This window comes from Mesoplodon bidens, assembly GCF_964165515.1.
Source record: "Mesoplodon bidens genome assembly, chromosome: 2".
NCBI lineage: Eukaryota > Metazoa > Chordata > Mammalia > Artiodactyla > Ziphiidae > Mesoplodon > Mesoplodon bidens.
In genome coordinates, this window is record NC_138177.1 from 107,819,109 (window position 1) to 107,844,756 (window position 25,648).

At 37.8% G+C, this 25,648-nt stretch overlaps 1 protein-coding gene across 4 annotated transcripts in view; it reads left to right on the plus strand.

Moving 5' to 3' along the window:
* The window catches only part of KYAT3 (kynurenine aminotransferase 3), a 56,645-nt gene extending 33,505 nt beyond the window's left edge, over positions 1-23,140 (plus strand). For all 4 annotated transcript variants that reach the window (XM_081225593.1, XM_081225595.1, XM_081225596.1 and 1 more), the window contains exons 9-14: positions 5,561-5,637; positions 6,880-6,969; positions 11,166-11,352; positions 15,102-15,178; positions 15,584-15,670; positions 22,768-23,140. In XM_081225593.1, coding sequence (XP_081081719.1) covers positions 5,561-5,637; positions 6,880-6,969; positions 11,166-11,352; positions 15,102-15,178; positions 15,584-15,670; positions 22,768-22,830 — 581 coding nt within the window. In that variant the 3' untranslated portion in view covers positions 22,831-23,140. The remainder of the gene's footprint in view (positions 1-5,560; positions 5,638-6,879; positions 6,970-11,165; positions 11,353-15,101; positions 15,179-15,583; positions 15,671-22,767) is intronic.
* Positions 23,141-25,648: the final 2,508 nt, after the last annotated feature.

Consider the following 25,648-nt stretch of genomic DNA (forward strand, 5'->3'; position numbering starts at 1 on the left):
GTCTTTGCACTTGCCCTACGTATACCTGGAAACACTTTTCACCAGATATCCAAATGGCTCCGTCTGTCACCTCTCTGGGGTCTTTATTCAGATGTCAATTTTTTTTTTTTTTTTTTTTTTTGCGGTACGCGGGCCTCTCATTGTTGTCGCCTCTCCCGTTGCGGAGCACAGGCTCCAGATGCGCAGGCTCAGCGGCCGTGGCTCACGGGCCCAGCTGCTCTGTGGCATGTGGGACTGGGGCACGAACCCGTGTCCCCTGCATCGGCAGGCGACTCTCAACCACTGCACCACCAGGGAAGCCCCAGATGTCAAATTTGATGACCACAACATTTAAGATAGTTACACCTCTCCTTCCAGCATTTTCTTTGTCCTTTTTCCATTCTGTTTTTGTTTTTTCCTCTATAACAAATATCAGGATCTATATATTTTACTTCAAACCTGCAAGAAGGTAGGAATTTTTAAATGCTTTGGTCTCTTCTGACTCCTTAGTTCCCAGAAAGTGTCTTGTGCATGGTAGACAGTCAGAAAGTAATTGTTGAATAAAATGAATAGGAAGTATGAAAAGGGTGAGGGAAGGATAACTAAAATCACTGGCAGGAACCAATAAATTTTAAAATTAGTGCACTTATATATAAATAGTTGTTGCACATATCATAATTATCCGTGGCAAATCACAGATTGTTGTAGAGACACAGGAGAAAGCAACTGCTTCAGGTGATCAACAAAGGAGAGGGCAAAAGACGGGACTTAGTTAGGCAGAGAAATAGAAAGAAAATTCCTATCAGATAAACTTTTATGTACTGAGACAAGGAGGCATGAAAGATCAAGATATACTTAAGTGGTAGAAGGGTGTGCCGCAGTAACTGGCACAGATGAGAGTGGAAAAGTAGGGTGATTCTGAAGGACTTTATGTATGAGGATAAAGAGTTTAAACTTCATTGAGGGGGTCAGTGGTTCTGAAACTTACTTTAGTGATAGAGCATCTTGAAGTCATGATGTTCACATCATGAAATAGTGACAATACATACTTATTTCATCATGAAACTAGAGACAATTTTCTTAACAGAAATTCAGTAATTAGAAGTCAATGTAAAAACTACAAGTCTGTGTGTATTTACCTGTAACAAAGTGCTATTGAAATAAATACATCTGAGTTTTTCTGATTTTTGCCATTAATGTTCATTTTCTAATGCTCATTTGTTTCACTGTTGGTAGCATTCACTATCAGATAAGTGGTAGCACTTACCTTAAGTGCTTAAGAAAATTTTGTGGCTTAAGAAAATTTTGTGGAAACCTTAAAATTGATTTTTTAAAGTTCTATTTAAAAACTCAATAATTAATTTGATCATCAGGGTACCAGTGAGCATACTTTGAGAACTACTGTGAGGCAGGGTAATTAGTTCCATATTGGATTTGTTTTATAAAGGTAAGAACCAGCTACAGGTGAGGATCATAAGTCAGATGCCCTGGCAGTGGAGATGATACATGAGGGCTACTTAGATGTAAAAACTATAGGGCACAGAACGTAGCATTTGAAGGTGGGAAAGCAAGCAAGCAAGTGTGATTCTGAGATCTCTAGCCTGGACCACTAGGCAGTGATAAGGCCCTTACCCAGGGATGGAGATATGGGAGGAGGAACACATCTGTGGGGAAGAGCTGAGCAAAGGAAATTCCTGCTTCTCATGCTCTAGTCTTGCTAAGTTTCAGTGTCTTTGAGACATAGAGGAGGAGATGTCTAGAAACAAGTAGAATTATAGGCCTGATTGTCAGGATCAAATTGTGAAGGGATTTATTTTTGGCAGTCATCAAAATTTCGTTGATAGTGGAACCCATGGAAGAGAATGAATCTTCTAAGGAAGAATGTATAAACAGAGTAGAGATTTGCAAGGTGTGGTGCCTTAGCCCAGCAGACTTTTGTTATTTGTCAAAATTGCATCACAGTTCACCTTCTCACATCTTGTTGATGATCTCTGTCTCAGGTCACTAACTTCTCTCCAGTTGAAAATCAGACCAACAAGGATAATTAAATGTTTTGGTAATTTTTTTAGATTAAGCAGAGAAAGGAAGAAGTATCTATCTAATGAATAAATATAATTTTATACTTAACATTTTACATGTTTTACAAATGTTCATGCCTATGCAGTGACTCAAGGCTTTAAAAAATTTAGTTAACTCAGTTTAGCAATATTCTTTCCAAAATACTACTTTAAATGATCTTGAAATTTATTGTTTAAACCTTATAAGCCCTTCATGGTAAAAGTGTAAATGATGATGTTATTTCCTAAAGATATATATTTTTAACTCAGATTTTTTAGTTGTTTTAACAACTCATAAAGTTAAAACAAGAAAAAAATGAATTCACTATTTCATTATTTAGAGAGTGCAAATGTGTGAAAACTTATTCTATTAAATACAGTGGCCTTTGTTACATGAAAGATGCTAAATGGCTCTTCCATCAGTTTACAGAGTGCAATAGTAGCTCTTTAATATAATACAGTAAGGCTTGCTGGCCATACATCATGAAATTAGCATCATTTTCAAGTTGTCACAGAAGCAGTTTTTCCTGGTGTAGTTTTCACTCTTCATCATGTCTCTCATTTTTATCTGACTTCTAATGAAGCCTAAGTCACCTGTGAATAACTGTAGTAGCTGCTGTGGCTGATTTAAGGATCATGGGTCATAAATGAGAAGTACAAAGACCAGCTGCCTTTCGGGTATAACTGCAAGCTAAACTTACCAATACTGGCACTGGATATGTTTTTTTAAAATCATCAGACCTGCAAAGATTTTTTTATTTCTTTAGGTTACTATATTCATATGCAGTGCTGTGGTCATCTGCTCTGCCTGTCTGTTTACATTAACTTCTGTAGCTCCCCAGATCTCTGAGATGGAGAGGACATAGACATTCAGATGTTTTAAATTACTTAGGGCCCTTTTTATTGAAATAGTAGAACTTGTTCTTACTGAATCAGATTCTTGACTCAAATGATTTCTGCAGGTTTCAGTAAAATGACATTACAGTCGACAAATGAAACCTCTCTTCTGGAAGAGATTATACTAATACACTGATATTTATATACTAAACCATTGATATTTGGAAAATTAGTATAAAATTCGTTGTAAATTATTTAGCTTATCAGCTTACTCCTTGAAAAAAAGACATCCACTTTTATATGGCCAAAATAGCCATCAAGAAATTACTTAGCTCTCCTTTTAAATTTATGCTATAGTTAGATTTTATATTTTGTGAATGAAACCTACATTTGATGTGTGCATAGTTTTTATTTCCTTCACGTATAACTTATCGTTAAAACATATTAGTATTATATTAGTTTGGGTAATTTTTATTTTCAAAGAATTTATTTCTAAATATTGTTTTTACTAATAGGCCTTCCTGATTTTAGATATATATTATTACTTTAAAGGAAGTGATAATCTGCATTATACATAGTTTGGACTTTTCTGTGATCAAATAAGAAAGTGGGACATCTGTCGTGTCCTTGGAATATTTTAGAAGACTAAATTGAAGACTAGAAATGTCTCAAAACTTGAAAGGATATGGTTATTTACATCAAATGTTAGAATATTCCTTCTTAGAATGGACCCTCTAAATATTTTCTTCATTTGTCTTTTTGGGTTTTCTTATACTTCACAGAGATTACAGTGGTAACTTCTCTGATTTATATTGTTTTCCTGCCTTTACAAATGTTGACAGGTATTTCGTGATAGGCTAAAATTGCATATGCATCCATTTTGGAACTTTCTTTAGCTATCTTACATTTTAGTAGACACTTTACTTGCTTATGAGAAGATTACTTCAAGAAGACAGTAACTTAGCCCCCCAGAAATGGGTATTTATTTTCCCTTTGTGCATACCAGCACTCTTAGAACAATATAAGAGCATCTATTGTACCTCTAAAAAAAACAGGTGAAAAACTTGTGGAATTGCACGTAAAGAATTTCACAACTAAATTACTTGAGGAATCCAAAAAGCAGTTTTGTAGGTAGCATTCTCAGAAGATTAACGAGGAATAATTTACCGATGTCCAACAGAATTCACCAACTCTTGTATTTTATACCTCCATGACTTTGATACCTGCATCCCCTTTGCCCAAAACACCTTTCTTTCTCCTTCTCTACCCAGTAAAGTCCTATGTGGTCATCCAAATCTCACCTCAAGCATTACTGACTGCAGAGAGCTACCCCTAACACTATCTCCTATCCTTGCAGAATATTGCATGCCTGTTGCTATTATAACACTTATCACACTGTAATATAATTGTTCTTCTTGTCTCCAACCCCCACTAGACATTAAGCTCCTTGAAGATAGGAACTGCATCTTTCTTGTCATTGTTTCCTCTAGACCTAGCTTAGTACTTGGCACCTAATCATTGCTAATAAATGTTTGATGAGTGTATGAATAAGTAAATGAATGATTTTGCTAAAGGTATCAACTTGAAAATTTTTATATAGTCATTTGCCATTTTCATGGAATCTATATTTGTGAATTCATCTACTCACTAAAATACATTTGTAACCCCCAAATCACTAGAGTGCTTCATTCACAGACATGTGCAGAGGGGTGAAAAATTTGAGTTGCCTGACATGCATGTTTCCATTTAAGGTCAACAAGGCAACACTCTGCCTTCTTATTACAGCTTGTTCTATAAGCAAGTGTTCTTTTCACAGTGATTTTGCTATTTTAAATGGCCCCCAAACATAGTGCTGAAGTGCTGTCTAATGCTTCTAAGAGCAGGAAAGCTGTGTTGTGCATTACAAAGAAAATACATGTGTTAGATAAGCTCCATTCAGGCATAAGTTCTAAAATTATTGGCCATGGGAATATTAGTGGTTGATACCTAATAGGTATAGGGCTTCTTTTAGGGTGAAAAAAAATGTTCTAAAATTGATTGTAGTAATTGTTGCTCAACTTTGTGGATATGGTACACTTAAACGAGTGAAACTATATGTCATGGGATTTATATCTCAGTAAGTTATTTATAAAACACATACACACACTCACACACATGCATGCAGATTGTTGGCCCTTCCCCAGAGTTTCTGAGGATCCAAGAATTTGCCTTTCTTACAAGTTCCCCAGTGATACTGCTATTGCTGTGTGGGGACTGTATTTGAAGAACCATTGCCCTAGGAATCCTGTAGAAGTAGACTCAGAAAATGGGCAGAGTAGAGGTGAGCTAAACACTAGCCAGAACCACAAGCAAAACTGTGCCACAGAATGATTATGCTGGGCACCCAGCTACTACTAACACTGAGCACTGAGTGCTGTTGCTCCTGTGACCACAGCACTGAACCGGCCTGGAGTGCTGCCTGCTGGCACCTCTGCCATTCACGCCCTGGGAGATAATTTTGCCACTTAAATGTTTTCAAGCATGGTAACATTTTCAACTGTGTTTGGGTTAAAGTTAAATTCTCTCTAAAAAACCTATTGAAATAACTATACTGACTATATTATAAGGCATTTATGTTTTAGATTATACTGCGTGTAGACTGATTATAAAGCAGTTATCCTTTTTTTTTTTTTCTTTTTTCTGTTCAGCCACTTTTCCAGGTATGTGGGAGAGAACAATAACGATAGGAAGTGCTGGAAAGACTTTCAGTGTAACTGGCTGGAAGGTAAGATGAAGAAGAATTTAACTGTTTGAAAACAGGCCTGTATTTTACTTCTTGTAGAGTATTTTGCGTTTTAAATGCATAGATATTCAGTTTGCCCAGGGTTTTGTACTTACTGATCTGCTTATTTACTCATTCAGTTTTCATATTGGCCTTTATCCTTTTTGAGACTTAATCATTCCTTTAAAAGTAAGAAAAATTAGGTAATTTTTTAATTTTATAAGTAACCAACTAATGGTACTCTTTTCTTTGCAAAGAATGTTCAGATTACTGTATATTAATATAAAAGGAGAAAAACTAGTAGTTGATGTTTTGGCACTTACTATGTGTCAGGTTCTAAGAGCTTTCCACATACTGATTCCTTTCATTCTCATAACCACATTATGAGGTGGGTATAATTTATTATTCCCATTTACAGACAATAAAACTAAAGTACAGAGAAGCTAAGTAACTTGCCTAAGGTTACCTTGCTAATGAATTCGAATTCAAGCCAGGGCAGGAAGTCTAGGTTCAGAATCCACGCACTTAACCACTGCACTATGTAGTACAATCACAATTGATCCAATTGAAACTTAGTTATCTTCCAACTTCACCTCTTCTAAACTTGGCTAAGAAGCAGAGAGTATCAAAAATGAGGGCTGGAGAACCAAATTATGGAAGACTCCCTTACGGCCCTCATTCAGAGTTACTTTTACCTATATTTAAGTCAAACAAGCTTTATTTTTTATTTATTTATTTTTTTGTGGTATGCAGGCCTCTCACTGCTGTGGCCTCTCCCGCCGCGGAGCACAGGCTCCGGACGCGCAGGCTCAGCGGCCATGGTTCATGGGCCCAGCCACTCCATGGAATGTGGGATCTTCCCAGACTGGGGCACGAACCCGCGTCCCCTGCATCGGCAGGCAGACTCTCAACCACTGCGCCACCAGGGAAGCCCAAAGTCATACAACCTTTTAACTGGTTATTAGACCTCCAGAATATTAGAAGTAGCAAATCAAAGAGGGGGAAAGATAATAATGATTGCAGACACTGTTTACCTTCTGAAGGCAGAATTTAGTGACTCCAGTTGGAAACTATTCCACAAAAAGATCAGGGTTGAAATGTTTCTAACTACTAAGACTACACTACTTTCATAGTGTGAGCATTTTAGAAATGCATATATTTAATAATTACATTAAGCTTAGCTACTCTATCAGATTTGGTACTTACAATTAGATTCATTTTTTTAAATCTACTTTTCTTTTCCAGCTTGGTTGGTCCATTGGTCCTAAACGTTTGATAAAACATTTACAGACAGTTCAACAAAACACCGTTTATACTTGTGCGACTCCTTTACAGGTAGGCGTTATAGTAATTTGGGGCTGATGCATAGTCTTTGGGTGGAGGTGTTAGTTTTATGTTGTGAATGTGAATTGGCTTCGTTCCTCCCTTCATGTCCTTTTTGAGCAGGGCTTCTAGTATACTTTGGAAATTTAGGAGCAAACACAAACTCATTGCTATCAAGAATAGTTTTGTTTTTAATACATGAAGTTTTAACTTTAAACACTTATACGTTGCTGGTGGGATTACAAAGTACTGCAAACTCTCTGGACGACAGTGACAGCCCCAAGCAAAATTAGAGATATATGTGCTCTGTGAAGCAGCAATGTATCCTCTGGGAATTTACCTTATAGCTATTATCTGCACACTTAAGAAGCTCGATGTATATGACCATTCATTGAGGAAGATAGGGGATAGTCCATCTATAGACAATTGGTTAAATAAACTATGGTCTGTCTGAACGTTTAAATATTATATGACTGTATTAGTTTCCTATTTCTTGGTGCCAAATTACCACAAACTTAGTGGCTTAAAACAACACAAATTTTTTATCTTACAGTTCTGGAGGTCAGAAGTCCAAAAGGGTCTTGTGGGGCTACAAGGAAGGTGTTGGCCTTGCTGCGTTCCCTCTAGAGGCTCTAAGGGAGAATCTGCTCCTTGTCTTTTGCAGCTTCTTGGGGCTGCTCACATTCCTTGGCTTGTGGTTACATCACTGCAACCTCTGCCTCTGTCAATACATGTCCCCCTGTGACACTAACTCTCCTGCCACCTTCTTTCCCTTATAAGGGTGCTTGTGATTACATTAGGCCCACAGATAATCCAAGATAACCTCTCCATCTCAAGATCTTAACTTAAATCACATTTGCAAAGTTAATTTTACCATGCAAGGTGACATATTTACAGATTCTGGATTTTAAGACATGGACATCTTTGGGGACCATTACTGTATCACCATGGCTGTTTAAAAGTGAAAAAAACAGAAAGGAAAGGGAAAGAAAGAAAGAAAGAAAGAAAAAAGAATGAGGAAGCTCTATAATTACTGACATGGAAAGATTTCCAGGATATAAAGTAAAAAAAGCAAGATACAGAGCAGTATATATTTATGCTATATTCTGTATAAGAAAGGGGGGAAACGATTTGCTTCTATTTTCTTAAAGGATCTCTGGAAGAATCTGTAAGAAACTAGTAAACGTGGCTATTTGTAGGGGTAAAGGGGGAATAGATGAAATTAGTAGATAGGGTCAGGGGTGGGTTGCAAGACTTTTTATATTTTCTATTTTTTTAATATCTGTAAAACAGGGATCTGTGTACTATTACTTTGTGAATAATCAGAACACTGAGAAAAAATTTATTTTTTTGGAAGGCAGTTAAAAGGCCAAAACAGTAAAAAATATGTTGGCTATAATAAACTTTTTTGCCTCCCATCAAAAATACCTACTAAAGGAGAAAAAAAATCCTAATTTAAAATTCTTTTTCCAGTGACTCTCTAAAGTGATATGGTGATAAAGCCTAGTCGGACATTGGTTTTATTATATTTTAAACTCGTTTCATCCTCTCAAAATAGATCCATTCACCTATTCAGTAATATTTACTGAGCATTAGAGATACAGCAGTCAAAAATTCCTGCCCTTCTGGACCTTAGAGCCTTGTGGGGGAGTGCAGATCAAAAACAAGTAAATGGGGCTTCCTTGGTGGTGCAGTGGTTGAGAGTCTGCCTGCTGATGCAGGGGACGTGGGTTCGTGCCCTGGTCCAGGAGGATCCCACATGCCTGCCGTGGAGTGGCTGGGCGCATGAGCCATGGCCACTGAGCCTGCATGTCCAGAGCCTGTGCTCCGCAACGGGAGAGGCCACAACAGTGAGAGGCCCACGTACCGCAAAAAAAAACAACAACAAAGAAAAAACAAGTAAATGTCCTAATAACATAATATGTCGGATGTTGATAGAAGCAATGGAGAAAAATAAAATACAGATGAAGTGCTAATGGGGAAAATACACAATGTTAAAAGGAGTAATCTTTGAAAGCCTCACTCAGAAGGTGACATTTGAGCTGAGAACTGAAGGTTAAGCACTCACATGGTTAACTAGAGAAGAGCCTTACGGACTGAGAAAACCAGTACAAGGCCCTAGGGCAGGCAGTTTCTACCAGTGAAAAGCACAAAGGCTGGGACGGGATGATCAAGGGAGAAGAATAGGAGGGAATAAATCAGAGAGGTAGCTGGGGGCCAGATCGAGTAGGGATATGTTTGTTACTGTAAAGCCTGGGTGAGATAGGAAGCCACTGGAGAGTTTTGAGCACAGGAGTGACATGATCTAACTTGTGTTATCAAAGGGACTCTAGCCGCTTTGTTGAGTTAGGAGACTATTGGAATGATCCAGGAGAGAGACAGCAATGGACTGAACCCATATGGGGATCGTAGGAGTGGTAGACAGTGATTGGGTTCTGCATATACTTTGAAGGTGGAGCTGACAGTATTGGCCAGCGGATCACATGTGGGGTGAGAGACAACAAGAGGAGTCCAGTATAATTTTACAGTGAGGACAGATGTTTATGGCTCCTGGGCTTTGAATTTTCTAGGCAATATCTCTTACTATAGGGAATAATAAGTTACTGAGGAAAAGAAAGATTCATCTAAGAACGTAGAAAATGTTTTTCTGAACTATCTTATTCTCCATTTCAGCTAAGTGCCTGTTTCTTTCCCATGCCCTCAGACAACCATGTTTGGAGACTGGAACCATAGATTCCAATGGTGAACCACAGATTCTGAGGCTGAAACAACTGATCCTTATTTATCCAAGTTTTTTTTTTAGTTCTGGGGAATTATTATTATTGCTGTTTTCTGGCTGAATGTTGTTGACATGCAGTCTTCTCTGTGATTTTGCCCTTCTCCATCTCAGTGTCTTCTCTTGCCATGCTATCTCTCTTGCTCCCCTTCCACCACACCAGACTTCTCAGTTCTTCCAGCAGAACAAATTATATCCTGACCTTTTCATCTGTTTGTTTTCTTTCTCATTCCTCTCACATGTCCCTGCCAATACACACTAATTGGAATCTCCATAAAGGCAAGGACCATGTTTATCTTGTTTATCATTATATCCCCAGTATTTATCACAATGCCAGGTTTAACATAGGTACTCAATATATATTGACTGAGTGGATGAATTTATCCTTTAGTTCTTGCTGTCTCTTGGTTCTGATCAATTTCCTTAAAATTTGGCAATTTTGTTCTGCCCCTCTGTCTCTTAACTGTCCCGGGTACTTGATTATTTGTTTGGATCTCCTTGTTTGCTCTGAGAACCGGTATTTCTAAGTTCACCTACCAAATTTCTGCCCTCCTGCTTGTACACATCCTTGTTTTCTATGGATGCCCTGATTTGGACTTCTTTATCTGTTCCTGACCTGTTGCCTTCTAAGATGCCTGCCTGATCTAGACAATACAGGCTTTTTTGTTTGGCCCTTTCTCTTCTGACTTTCCTGAAGAATGGTAGAGAAGTAACTCCACATGCCCCCAGAAACTCATTTCTAACCCCTGTGGGACTTAGATGTCCTTCCTGGGATGTGAATGATTAGAGCAGGGATATGCACACTTATGAGGAATGCCACAGTGGGTCAACTTTCATTTATGCTACCTCGTCCTGCAAGGTAATGGGGAAATGCTGGCTGGTTCATCATTTCTCTGGTCATCTTTCAGACTTAGATCTAGCAAGTAACTCTAAAGCTAACCTCAATAGAAAACAACTATGTCTTTGCATTGCCAAGTAAGCCATCTTTATAGACTACAGTCAGCCCTCCCTATCCATGGGTTCTATATCCATGGATTCAACCAAAGATTGTGGATCCACAGTTGGTTGAAATTCACAGATGCAGAACCCAGGGATACAGAGAGCTGAGTGTATTATGGATACTTGAGCATCCATGGATTTTGGTATCTGCAGGAATACTGGAACCAATGCCCTGTGAATACGAAGGGACAACTGTACTTCTGTTTCAGTTTGGATATTCATGGTTCATTCTCAGCTCTTCACATTAGATTTAATCATTTCCATGTAACTGATTCCTCCATTAATCTGTAGAAATTCACATAGGTTCACAGGAATTCAACTGTAATTCCCTGAATGACTTTTTGCCAACAATCTTTATTTATTATACCAATAAATTCTGCAGTAAATAACATTACCATATTTCCTTTCCACATTTTTCAATCTTAATATACAGGAAGCTTTGGCTCAAGCTCTTTGGATTGACATCAAGCGCATGGATGACCCAGAATGCTACTTTAATTCTTTGCCAAAAGAGTTAGAAGTAAAAAGAAATCGGATGGTACATTTACTTGAAAGTGTTGGCCTAAAACCCATAGTTCCTGATGGGGGATACTTCATCATTGCTGATGTGTCTTTGCTAGGTTTGTAAAGTTTTTATTATTTCAAAACATACAGAAACTTAAGAGTGAAATTGTATCAGAATTATGAAGAAAAGATTGGTGTCAAAGCCATATCAGCATTTCATTTATGGAAAAATGGATTTCCACAGTGTCAGTCATCTACAATCATCTTGATGATTAGGTTCTTAACCTTAAATATGCCTGTTGTTACATGGTTTGGAGTCGTTTGTTCTAGATATTCTATTAAGCATACAATTTGCTGTCATCTTGTTCTGGTATGTAATTTAAAACACAGGTACATGAAATAATATATGTTCCTTGTGTTCCTTTTAGTAAAATTTTAGTTTCCTTTTTACTTAAAAAAATATGATTTCTAGAATATTGATGCTATTGAGTGGATTTAACCAACTCTGGATTGTACAGTACCATGATATTTACTATTGCAAAAAAAATCTGTGTATAAGTGGATTTATGCAGTTCAAACCTGTGTTGTTCAAGGGTCAGCTGTATTGTAGTTAGCATTAACTTGAGTCCAAACTTCGTGGCAGCAAAGGCAAATAGAAAAATGATATTAGCTACATAATTCTTGGATAAAAGGAAACTTAACAACTTTTTAGATAAGAATAAGTCTTTTCTAGAACCAAACTAAAAGGCACTTATCACATTTTGACATTAAACATCAAAAGGACAGTAATGCAACTTTTGCTTGCATTAAGCTCTTAAACAGTTTCTCATTCTATCCTCAGTTGATCCAACCTGCATGTAATATTAGTTTAGGTCCTAGATCTTGAACTGGTGTGGTTGTAATAGGAGCAGAAAGGATTGGGGCTAGAAAACCTTTAATGATGATGGGGAAAAAAGATGTGTGTTATTTATGGTCCTCCTTCACCTGTGTGAGAAAAATGTTAGTATCTATAAGACCCTTCTACATATGAAGACGAAGTTCATTTTTTTTTACTCTTTCATCTTCTCAGATGGATTCGAGTGTAGAAATTCTTCCATATACTAGAGGTTGGCCCCACAATTTGCTAAAGACAGAAGCAAGAACCAACACTTTCACTTGATGGTAGCTTAAAAATAAAAATGAGCCATAAAATTCATGGACATAGTAATTCTCTTTAAAACTCATAGCAATGGCTAACTGGTTAATATTTTTGAGCATTCATGATCTAGTAGGTATTATGCTAAGAGCTTTACAAATATCACAATTCTCACAAAAGCCCTATGAGATTGGTGCTATTATATCCCCATTGATAGTTGAGAAAGATGAGATAGAAAATCAAGAAATTTACTGAAGTTAATCAACTAATAAGTAGCAGAGCTGGGCTCTGAATCCAGAGATGCATGTCCTAACCAGTGAACTTATCTTTTTCCTGCTATACTAAGCAACTTTCCTGACCAGTGAGCGTCATCCTAGAACTAAAAAGGGAAACATTTGATTAGAATACAAGATTACAAATAAGATTATTACAGTTGTTCTAGTGAGATAAGTTCCAAAATTAGGGAGGAGATAGTGGGAATGCAACAACCAATTTTGATTCTCATAGGTTACTTAAATAAGCTAGTGCTATTATAATATGGTTCAAATTCCTACCTTCAATAAGAAATATTTTGTTTAGTTTTTTTGAGAATCTCTGACTCAAGGCTTCAAAAGAAGTAGATTCCAACTTTCTCCTAACTATAAAGTCTTTAGGATTGTATTTATTCCCTTATTTTTCTTTGAGCACCATGGCAATAAATTTCTCTTTTCTAAGCGTTACAAGAATAAATGAGTAGTTGTCATACTGAGTGAAGTAAGTCAGACAGAGAAAGACAAATATATGATATCGCTCATATGTGGATTCTAAAGAATGGTACAAATGAACATATTTACAAAGAGAAATAGAATCACAGATGTAGAAAACAAACTTATGGTTACCAAGGGGGAAAGCAGGCGTGGAGTGGGGGGGATAAGTTGGAAGAATTGGGATTGACATATACACACTACTACATATAAAATAGATAACTAATAAGGACCTGTTGTATAGCACAGGGAACTCTTCTCAATATTCCGTAATGACCTATATGGGAAAGGAACCTAAAAAAGAGTGGATATATGTATACATATAACTGATTCAGGGCTTCCCTGGTGGCACAGTGGTTGAGAGTCCGCCTGCCGATTCAGGGGACACGGGTTCATGCCCCGGTCCGGGAAGATCCCACATGCTGCGGAGCGGCTGGGCCCGTGAGCCATGGCCGCTGAGCCTGCGTGTCCGGAGCCTGTGCCCCGCAACGGGAGAGGCCACAACAGTGAGAGGCCTGCGTATCACAAAAAAATAAATAAATAAATAAATAACTGATTCACTTTGCTATACAGCAGAAAGTAATACAACATTGTAAATCAACTCTACCCCAATAAAAATTTAAAAAAATGAATGAGTAGTACAGCCTGTGTCAATTACAGTTAGTAAGTACCCTCCTGTTCTTTCTTCTACTGCTGTAATCACTCCTTTCTCCAGGTTACCTTTGAGTATGCTACTATTGTGTACTTGTCACTTGGAGTTTTCACGTAATTTACAGTTAGACTCTATTTTAATTTGTCATTTTGTTAGAGCCAAATCTGAATTAAACACACACATACATATGACTTGAAATAGTAATTTAACTTCTATATTTGTAAAATAAGGATTGTTGCTTCTATCAGAATTGTAGGACAAATAAATGAGAGAATCATGTAACATGCTTAACAAATAGTAATAAATGGTAGAGTATTATTAGCATTATTATATGGAAATTTTACATTCTTAAAGCACAGGAGAAAATTGAAATACAATCATTAAGGAAAACCATATTAAGTCATTTAAAAAAAACACAGGTGAAACTTTCTTCAATGTCAAGGTTTTTACACTGTTAATTTGAAGGGACCCAGTAGTATTTAGTGAATAAAAGAAAAAAGGTAAAGGTAACTGCCTTAATTTATTTTGAGTAATAAATTGTAAAATTTCATTGATTACAGTAGCCATCAATGTTTGTTGCTTGGGGCATTCAAAAAGATCTTGAGTACAAGTCAGTAAAATCAAAACAATATGAAATGTAGATTGCTGAATCTGAATGCCAGAGAAATATCTTACCCAGACCTTAAAGCAAGATTGGAACAAGAGATAAGTATAAGAATATATATTTGAAGTTTTTCACCAAATTTAAAAGAAAATTTTTTTAAGCATAATGTTTGGAAGAGGAAACAATAAAGATATCACTTTGGAGAACTACATAGGCATTTTCCCTTTATAAATAATGAATAATATTAACTTATTCATTCTACAAATATGCTTTTCATTACTTATATGCTAGACTCTGACATAGGAGATGGGGATAGTGATAGATTGCAATACCCCTGTGGAGCTTACAATCTAATAATGAATTACCATTTGGAGACATAATTATTACAGATGAGTACTCTAAATTTAGGTGTTATTTCCTTAATAATGATCATAGAGGCTTATGTTATTTTTAAACGGAAAGGCAACACTCTTCTTTGTCCTTCCCCTTTCCTACTCTCCTCCAATGCTAAAAGCTGTATACACAAGCATGATCAATCAGATGTATATGTGAGTACTGCCTTAGAGTATCAGTAAAGCTTCTCTGTGAATTCCTTACTTCCCACCACACCATGCAGTATGAATCCAGCATGAGAACATTTTGAGAGAAAATTTTGAATCTTGATAGACAGATGAAATACACGTTGCCTCAGATGTAATACATAGGCCATCCGATTTTTATTGTTGTTTTAGATACAGACCTTTCTGATATGAAGAACAGCAACGAACCTTATGACTATAAATTTGTAAAATGGATGACTAAAAATAAGGTAACGTTTATTGGCCTTTGCAATATTGTGCTGTATGTTATAATTTATGAAGGAAACCTGCTGACATGCTTTGAAAACTGTTAACTGTAGTTTTGTTACATGATATTCTACTCATAGCTATTTGGACGATTTTATTTTATTTTTGGCTGCGCTGCATGGCTTACGGGATCTTAGTTCCCTAACTAGGGATTGAACCCAGGCGCTCAGCAGTGAAAGTGTGGAGTCCTAACCACTAGACCACTAGGGAATTCCCTGGAGGATTTTAAAAACATTTTTCTTTTGGAAATTATTGTGAGTATTTAGAAGTATCTATTTGTTTTTAATGTTTATGCTCCAAAAATTAATATTTAAAGTGTAAGTAGTTTTCCTGTTTTTCCCATTTTATATTCCTATTTGTTTTTTCAGAAATTGTCAGCCATCCCAGTTTCAGCATTCTGTAATGCAGAGACCAAATTACAGTTTGAGAAATTTGTGCGATTTTGCTTCATTAAAGTAAGTTCCCTGTTCTACTCAAAAACACATTTATAATGTCCTTCCTTCTGATTTATAAATCACCATTTTTTTCTGTTGCTAGACATGATGTACTCATATGCAGTTTTTAATTTTTGGCTTGCTGCCATAAAATTAATCTACCAGAACAAAACTCAGCACTTTTTGAAGTTGAGCTTACTGGATTACAATGTAATCAGACTCCTTACCTGTAACATTACAATGTCCAGCATGCAACCAAACATTAATACACATGTGAAGACACAAGAAAATGTGACCCTTAATGAAAAAAAATGTGACTTCTATGCAGTCAATAGAAATAGATCTTAAGGTGACCCAGATGTAGGAATTATCAGACAAGGACTTTAAAGCAGATATTATAAATGTGTTCAAGAAATAAAAGGAAAATATGGTCATAATGAGTGACTAGATTAATTAATTTTAAATTCTTAAAAAGAACCAAATGGAACTTTAAGAATTTTAAAAAGTAATATCTGATATGAAACATATATGGGGCTTAACACAGAGGATTGAGGTTGTGAAAAAAAAAAAATGGGTCCACCTGAATACAGATCCACAGAAATCATCCAATCTGAAAAAAGAGGGAAAAATTATTTTTGAAAAATAAGGAGAGTCTCAGATCTATGAGTCAGCGTCAAGTAATAATATACATGTAACTGGAGTATCAAAGAAAAAGAGAGAGAATGTGGCAGAAAAAATATTTTAAGAAATAATGGCCAAAATTTCCCCATATTTGGTGAAAAGCCACTTAGAGATCTAAAAATTCAGTGAACCACGCAGGATACAAATAAAAATCACATCTTGACACATCATAATCAAACTGCTGAAAACCAAAGATAATGATAAGATCTTGAAAGCAGCCAGAGAAAAACTACACCTCACATGCATGGGAGCAAAGGTACAAATGTTAACTAACTTCTTATCAGAAACAGTGGAGACCAGATTACAATGAAATGTCACCTTTAAAGTGCTGAAATAAAAAATATGTCAGCCTAGAATTGTATATCCAGGAAAATATCCTTTAAAACTGAAAACAGTATACATACATCCCTGGTAAATGAAAGCTAAGAGAATTCAGTACCATCAGATCTGTGCTAAAAATAATCTGAATGTATTATTGCTATTTTTAACAATTTAATGATAAGATGTTATCACTACTGAAAACAATCTTATGAAGATTAAGGCACTCTCTATACCTGCACACTCATGTATAAGTCTAGACAGAATGATGTAAACTCTTTTCAACTTTTAGAGCCATCCTATAGTCAAACTATGGGAGACTTATCCAGAATAGAATATAAATCTTACCAGCATAACAATGTCAACATTTAATTGTCTGAAATGTAGAAGAAAGGGTAAAGCCATTAACACTCGCATCTTATAGTGGATCTAGAAACAGAGGTATATTATTTGAAGTTATAAACAGAAGTAACAGAAGAAAAAAGTAGCATAAGACTTCCAGTTTTAGAATGGTAAACATGGCCCTTCCCCATTCTCTTCTTGGAAATTATTAAAGAAACAACTAGGAGAATGGAAAACAAATTCACAGATCCCCCAGGAAGTGAGAAAGAGTTGCCAAATCAGTGAAGGTAATGGTAGAAGGAAGACACGAAGAAAGGCTTCTGCTTCTACATCTTCAAATTATAGACAGAGCCAACAGGTAGCCTACTCATTATCCAGAACAGCAGGAACAGTAAGTGCACTGGTAGTGGGAACTTCTCCAGACACATTTGGCCCCATGGAAGAGGCAGAGTGGAAACATACAGTCATGTCTTCTAGCACCTGTGCAAACCAGGTGGAAAGAAAGGGCTGTATAGATTTGCTCTTCACCTCTGTCATTTTTGCTAAAGCTGTGTTGAGGCAGTGTGGATACATTACATTGGAGGGAGCCAATTAAATTAGTTGGAAAGAAATAAAGTCTAAAAGAACTCCCTCTCTCTGAACTCTACATTAACCATATTTAACCTTGTGAGCCAGAGATAATTTCTACTCCCTTCTAATGGTTCCCTGGATCTTCCTTTATAGAAACCTGCAAATACGTCTTCAGATCGTAGACAGAGCCAGCAGGTAGCTTACTCATTACCCAGAACAATAGGAGCCGTACGTAGGTGTGCTGGCAGTGGGAGCTTACAAAGAGAATTCAATCAAAGATGAGTAATTAAAAGGAACCAGCTATGAATCTAAAAAGATACTATAAGGGGAAAAGGAGAAAGATACAGTGAAAGACAATATCAGAGAATATCCAACCAAAAAAAGAAAAAAAATGTTTCCATAGAGCAAACCAAAAGTGTGATATTTCAAATTCAAAACATGTAAAACAAGTTACAGCAGAGATTTTTAAAAGTTCAGGGAAGATAGAGTAAGATAATGTAAGAAGATGAAATGGCAGCTGTCAGAGCTCAGGTAAGAAATTGAAGGGAAAAAATAAAGCTATTGGTAATTGTAGTGACATTGGAAACAGCACAGAGAACACTAAATACTTCTGTAAGCACACTGAGGATTGAGAAGAGTGAGCAAAAAGAAGTAGAAAGGAACAAAGAATTTTTTTTTTTTTTTTGGCAGCACTGTGTGGCTTGTGGGCTCTTAATTCCCCAACCAGGGATTGAATCCAGGCCACGGCAGTGAAACCCAGAGTCTTAACCACTGGACTACCAGGGAACTCCCAGGAACAAAGAATTTTAAAATGTTAGAAAAATTACAGACGTGGAAGACAAATGAAATACCTAGAGTTCCTGAAGGGAGTGGTGCGGAGAGGCAGACCAATGGAACTGGGAAAGAATTGTATAGCTTTATTTTGAGAATGCTTTCCATTGAAAACAAACAAATCTAAAAATGGGAAGGGAATGGCTTGTCTCAGGGAACATTGTCACAGAATAACACTGAGATATGCCTTGTTTTAATCTATTGGACTTTATAAATGATCCTTTGGCATCTAGACAAGATGATCAAGGCCTCCGCGGAGACAGGAGAGGAGGATCAGTGTGGACTCACCTCCTTTGCATCAGCATTCAATATTGGAAGATAGTGGAGCAACACCAAGAAGTCCCTAGGGAAAGCTGACACACCTCATCCAACCTCTTGGAAAAGCAAAAAATAAAAGGGTGGCAAAACGTGCCAAGAAAGTGGAAATTGAAAGAAAGCAGGTTGAATTTAGGGCAAAACAAACCAAAAGCAGCAGCACTTTACAGTGATTATGGGTAAAGTCCTCAGTAGTTGTCAAATATATGAAAGGATGCTATACCTCACTCATAATAAGAGAAAAGAAAAATAAAACTGCAGTGAAATTTTATTTTTTCTGATAATTTGGAAACAAGCAAAACAACTGAAAAGTTTCATAAGATACTCTCATGCATTGATTGAGAGTACTAGTATAATGTATAAAATCTCTGCAGTGGTTAGTATGAAAATGTATCATCCAAATATAAATGCACATATCTTCTGACCCAGCAGTTCTGCTTATAGGATTTTTTCCTGTGGATTTACTTGTACATTGAATGTCTTGTGTTCGAGGATTTTCAGTGAAACACTGTTTATAGTATCAAAGGATTATAAACAAAATATTCACCAATGAAGGCTGCTTGAATAAATTATGTTACATTCACATCCATAAAAGTGCTCCATGGAGTGATAGAGCATAAGCTAAAAGCAAGGAGCAGACCAGTTTGTGAGGAATACTATTATCTATATAAAAAAAAAAAGGGAGGGAGGGAGTGAGATAGAAGCTTTTAAGTGCCTAGACTGTCCCTGGAAGGAGATGTAATAAAATCCCAGTGTTGCCTCTGGGGAGGAGAACTGAGTGGTTGAGGGAGATGGGTGGGATGCTGGGTTACTTTAAAAAAATATTTTGAAATATTCTTAATAAATAAGTTTGAAGAACTGTTTTTCCAAACAATTTTATGTAGGTTCCTAACTTAATTATTGATGCCTCTATCACTCCCAAATACCTTATTATGTATTCCCCATTATACAACATTCTTCTACAGTATAACCATCAAAATCATGAACTTAACATTGCTATATCATTCTATCTAATCTCAGATCCAGTTCAAGTTTCACTAATTGCCCCAATAATGTCCTTTTTATAACAAACAACCAAGTAAGTAAATAAATCCAGGCCATAATCGTGTCAGTCAGCCAGTCATCCATCAGTCAATCCAGGCCAGAATTGTGCATTGTATTTAGCTGTCATGTCTCCTTCAAGCTAGAATGGTTCCTCAGTTTTCCTTGACTTTCCTGACCTTAATACTTCTGAAAATTATTGGCCACTTATTTTGAAGAAGGTCCCTCAACATTTGTTTGACATTTACTCGTGAATAGACTCAGATTATGCACCTTTGGCAGGAAACCGTGGAAGTGATGCTTTATTCACTGTTTTGCATCCTATCAGCACATAATTTTAGTTTTTCCTACTGCTTGTAATGTTAAATTTACTTTATTGAGGTGGTGTCTGCCAGGCTTCTCTACTGTAAAGTTTCACTTCTTCCCTTGATAAATAATGAATGTTTTGTGGTGAGGTACTTTCAAACTGTGGAAATATTCCATCTCTCATCAAGCAATTTATTTATCTGTTCATTCATATATGTAAGGACTCATGGATTCCTGTTTCATTCAGTGGGTTATAATTTATCATTATTATTACTTATTTTGATGCTCAAATTTCCCCAGATTTGGCCATTAGGAGCCCCTTTAAGCTGGTCTCTTTTTCCTTTGACATGTCCCCATCATTTTTTGAGCATTTCCTTACTTTCTGGCATAGCAAGATGCACCAGGTTCATTTTGTCATTATCTAGCCCAACTTGGAATCACCTTTTAGTGGAGAATGGTATTAAGAAACCAAGATCTGGGCATTAGGAGTGCTTATTGCCGTTGGAGTATTAGTATTCCCAGGCCCTCCCAGGGGACAGACGTAGGGAATATGTAAACGTATATACATACATTCTATGTCTGTGTCTATTCTACTTATTTCTATGTCTATCTAAATATATTGAAACCACCACAGAGTTCATTCTAGCTTTCTCCCTATCCATATTTGTCCCTCCCTTCTTTGACAGTAAAACACCTGGCTCATCATGTAACCACTTCTTTAATCAGTACTTCTGCATGTGACCAGTCTCCTGTCAGTGCCACTGCCCCTCCACCCAGCACCCCTGACAGGCAGCTTTTACCCTAATAAGGCTTTGACACCTCTACCAGGCTGCTGCCCCTGTCCCCTGTATGGCCACCATCCTCACCTCACCTGAGCTTCAACACCCTGTGCTGACCTGCTGCTGTCGCTCTCCTGTAGAGATACCCTCCTCTAAGTCTCCAAGGCCACCACTGTCACCCACTGCATAGACGTCCTCCTCTTCCCTTACGGGCTCTGACACTCCATGCCTGTCTGCGTTGGCAGATACCTGCCTCATCCCCTCCAGGCTCCAAGCTGCCTGGAACCACCCTGCCATACAGAGGCCTTGCTTACTTACCCCCCTCGACTCTGACACCCTGTTCCTGGTCAGTGCCACCACTGCCATCACCACCACGTCATGCCACCAACATTGGAAAGTCTACTCACTCCACTCTGGCTGCAGCACCCTGCACCAGGCTGCCAAGGCTCCCCCTGCCCCCATACATGATCTCCTATTTCACTCAGCCCCATGTAATGGCTTTTGGACTAAATCACTCTGCAGAGATGGAACAGAAAGGAAAAGGAGAAGTAGAGAAAGCAGAAGAGGAAGTTTATCCATCAATTTAATGTTTTACTATATGTAGATATTACCTATTCAAAAAACAAATGAATTTTATCAGTACAGTTGACCCTCAAACAGTGTGGGAGTTAGGGGCTTATAACTGTGAGACTTAGATGGGAGGGGGCAGAATAGTGTGAATGAACCAAGTTTTCCTCATTCAGAGCACAGAATGGTGAACATTGTCTGAAGTTGATAAATAAAAAAATTAGAAACACACATTATTTAGATTTTAGTGACAACCACTAGAACTGAAACCAGAAATTGCCATAAATTGTTGTGTTGGGGGATGGTGGGAGTAGTAGGAAGGGGTGGGGAGGGAAGAAGCAGATGATTATTTTTCAGTGTAAACTCTTCTGTACTCTTTGACTTTTTTCTGTAATTGTGTATTAATTTATTCCTCCATTCTTGCTCTGCCTGGCATCCTCTGTGTGTTGGGAGCTAAGGGAGGGGTTTTCCTCTGTTGTCTAGAAGCCTCTTTGAAAGAGGTCTGTGATTTTGTATACTTCCTACCCAAATGGATGAAACAGTGAATATGGATCCCATCAGCACATCCTTGAGACTCTCCTCCTGCATCAGTGTTATTTATGAGTCTGGGTCTTTGGTGCTGCAGGCCACTTGGACTGCCACAAGTGGTTATGAGTGAGGGTGTTCACACTGACGGATATCGTTCTGGCTGGGATCAGGTTAAACTGTTTTCAGTCTGATCTGTATATACAGTTTGTCAATCATTTTTTTTTTTTTTTGGTGATGCTCTTTGGCCCTATACTGGTTAATTTGTAGATTTCTTTGGTGTCAGGAAAGTAGTAATAAAGTGCCCTGAACTGGCAGCCAGCATCACAAAACAGTATGATGTAGTGATTGCCGTGATGCTTCTCTAGCTCCCCTAGCATTGAATTCTTGTGAGGTTCATTCACTTTTCTAGCCTGACAGCAATGGGATATAGAATTATAAATAATTGGTTTGTTTGATTTGCTACTGGGCTCCTTAAAGAGCTCAGGACTTGTGTATTTGGCCACCTAGGCAAGGGATGCTGCTGTGGATGCCATTTCCCAGTCTCTGTGTTCCTGCTGAGATTAAGTGGCTTAATATGGGGCAGAGCTTTCAGTCATGCAACTCAAGGTGTCCCCCACCCCATGAATGCTCTTGGGCTCTGTCTTGGCTGCGGAGGCCAAGGACTGGCTGGAGCCCATCTGGGCCCAGCTTAAGTTATCAGGGGTTGAGAAGCACTAGGTTCCCAAATCACTACATGACTATTACGGATGGACTGATTTGGGTATATTTTTTATATTTAAATCTTTATTTCATCTTGAGTTTATTTTGATATGTAATGATGATTATTTCATTAATTTACAGAAAGACAGTACACTGGATGCTGCTGAAGAAATCATCAAGGCATGGAGTAGACAGAAGTTTTGATACATGCAGACTGCATTGTTTCTATTAAATGACCTAGTATGGAATTATTTAGTACTGCTACTTGCTGGGTATTGAAAAAAAAATTTCAGTACAAATGAAATTTAAAGGACTATTTCCATTGCTAATCCCACTCCTGATAATATTCAGGAGATCTGATTTTTTTTTCAGCTGAAATGTATTAAAACACCTTTTAGACCATTTTATGAGTAAGTATAGTGCAGTGGTAAGAACTGTGAGATGCTGGTTGATGCTTAATCTCTCTAAACTTCAGTTTCCTCATAAAAGGGGAATAAAAATAGCACCTACTTTATATGAAGTTTGTGAGTTGTTGTTTGTGAGTATGAAATGGACTGATGTATGTAAAGCCTGGCAGACAATAAGCACTCAACTACTCTTGGCCAGTTTCACTTCTCTGCCATTGTGTGAAAACCCTTAACCAGTCAACTCTGTATCTTTGCTTTGTCTCTACCCACCTGTAGTTCTCTCCCCTTCACTTACTAATGGCTTTGAACTTTGCTCATAGTTTTGCCTCTCTGTTGCAAGTACTGCCATCATCTGAGGTGGCTTCAAGGTCCCCATGGATTACCTAGGCTTTTGGTACTTTGACCTCCTCACCTCTGGTGATATTTACCTCCACTCCACTCTCCACTTCAGCCACCCACTCCCTTGGGCATACCCTAAACCTTTCATCATTTCAGGCTGTTCCATCTTTGAGATAATAAGTTAGTCATTTCACACTGTAACCACCTATTCTTACACTAAGTATCCCGTCCGGCCAGTATTTCCCCTCTCTCCATCTCTCTCTCTCTCTGTCTCTCTCTCACTCAGCTCCTCTCAAAATATTACTTTAAACTATCATTTCAAATCCACTATTTCTCAAAAATTGGTCCATGGCCCTCTTACATCAGAATCAACTAGGATCTTAGAACCTTCTATCAGTCTCTTTGTACCTTCACTCCCTTCCATATCCAGGTTAGATTTCGTTATCCATAACTTCAGCCAAGATACTTTTGCTGCCTTGAATAACTTGCTCATACTATCTCACCTACCTGGTCAAACAAACAAACAAACAAACAACTCATCCCTGGGGTTGAAGCTCCATGCTTGCAACTGGGCTGCTGAGCGCTGCTGTAGCAAAATGCATAATTGGGCAGGTTCTAACAACCATGAATGCACGACATTGACCTTAACTTGACTTAATTCTTCTGTGTTCCCCTAGTGAGCTTTCTCTACATTTTACCACGACAGCAATTCCTAATATTCTTCCATTCTCCATAGTAAAAATATCCAGCCTTCTCCATTCTCCTAACACCTCAAAGCCCACCACTGCCAGTACTATTAAATGACCTAATCTCCTGCTTCTGTGAAAAACAAAATTAAAAAAATGAAAAAGTAGGAGCCACCAGACCAGCACTCCCAGCTGGGATTCTACCAATAAGTGAGTCTATGACATCCACATCAGCATCCATCCTTTCTTTATTGCCCCCAGGGCCTGGGGACAGTGGGGAGGATTGGTGGTAAGCAGATCCAGAAGGAGGCCAGGACCTCAAGAGCCAACTATTGCATAGCAAAACAAATTCCATGTGAAAATTGTGCCTGTTCACTCATGTGGGAGACTTGATAAAATTTTCACCAGCGTTTAAATCCACTCTTTGCAGCCTTGGACTTGTCCAGTGCTAATCCCACCACCTGTACTCTGGATCCCATGTCTTCTCACATTTTCAGGGACTTGGTTCAGCCTATTCTCTTATATCTTCAGCCTCTACTGGATCCCTTCCTCAACAGTAAGATACTTTCAAATCTCTCCCATCTTAGAAAATCCTTTCCCTGATTCTATCTACAACCCTATTATCTCTTCCTCTTCAGGGCAAAATTTCTTCCTTCCATTTTTTTCTCTCTCCCTACTGGCCTCCCTCCATCCTTCATTTTTTCCTTTAACAAATATTCATTGAACTCCTAATATGTGCCAGGCACTGTCCTAAGATATTCAGGCACTTAGGATATATCAGTGAACAAGTGAACCAAAGATCCCTGCCTTCTAGGGCTCTCCTAGAGAGGGGAGAGACAATAACTAAATCATAAACATAATGAAATATATTGTAAAACTTATACATGGCAATTGTATGAAGAGAAGAAGGCAGGGTAGAGGTTGGAATGAGAGTTTTAGGGAAGCAAATTGGAATTTTAAACAGTGTGGTCAGGTCTCATGGAGGGGACATAGAAGCAGACTTAGAAGAAGAGAGGGAGAGAGCCTTGGTAAGATCTTAGGGAGGGACATCCCAGGCAGAAGGAATAACCAGTGCAAAGGCTCTACAACAGGAGGGTGTCTTATGTTTGATGAGTACCAAAGGTCTGCTGTGGCTGGATGGAATAACCAAGGGATGGAGTAGCAGGTATTAGGCCAGAGAAGTAACATAGGACCTCAAGGACTGGAGTAAGGATAATGGTTTCGTGCTATCCTATCCATACCTTTTTTTTTTGATATGTAAAATAATGTTTATTGCAGCATGGTTTATAATTCCTCCAAACTAGGAACAACCAAAAAGACATGAGACTGTGTACAAGCGCCAAATATGTCAGTATTAGCGACTAAAGGGGACTGATGACCTAGCTCTGGATTTTTTGAGAAATTTTACTGCGAAATGGAATAACTTGAAGAAATTTTCCTCATTTGATGATTCCACCTTCTCGCACACACACACTCCTCACTTACCCTCAACCCGGTACAGTCTGGATTCCATACCCATTATTGTTCTAAGTTCTCTAATGACCTCCATGTTCTTAGGTTTAAAGGAAACGTCTCAGTTCCATCTGGCTT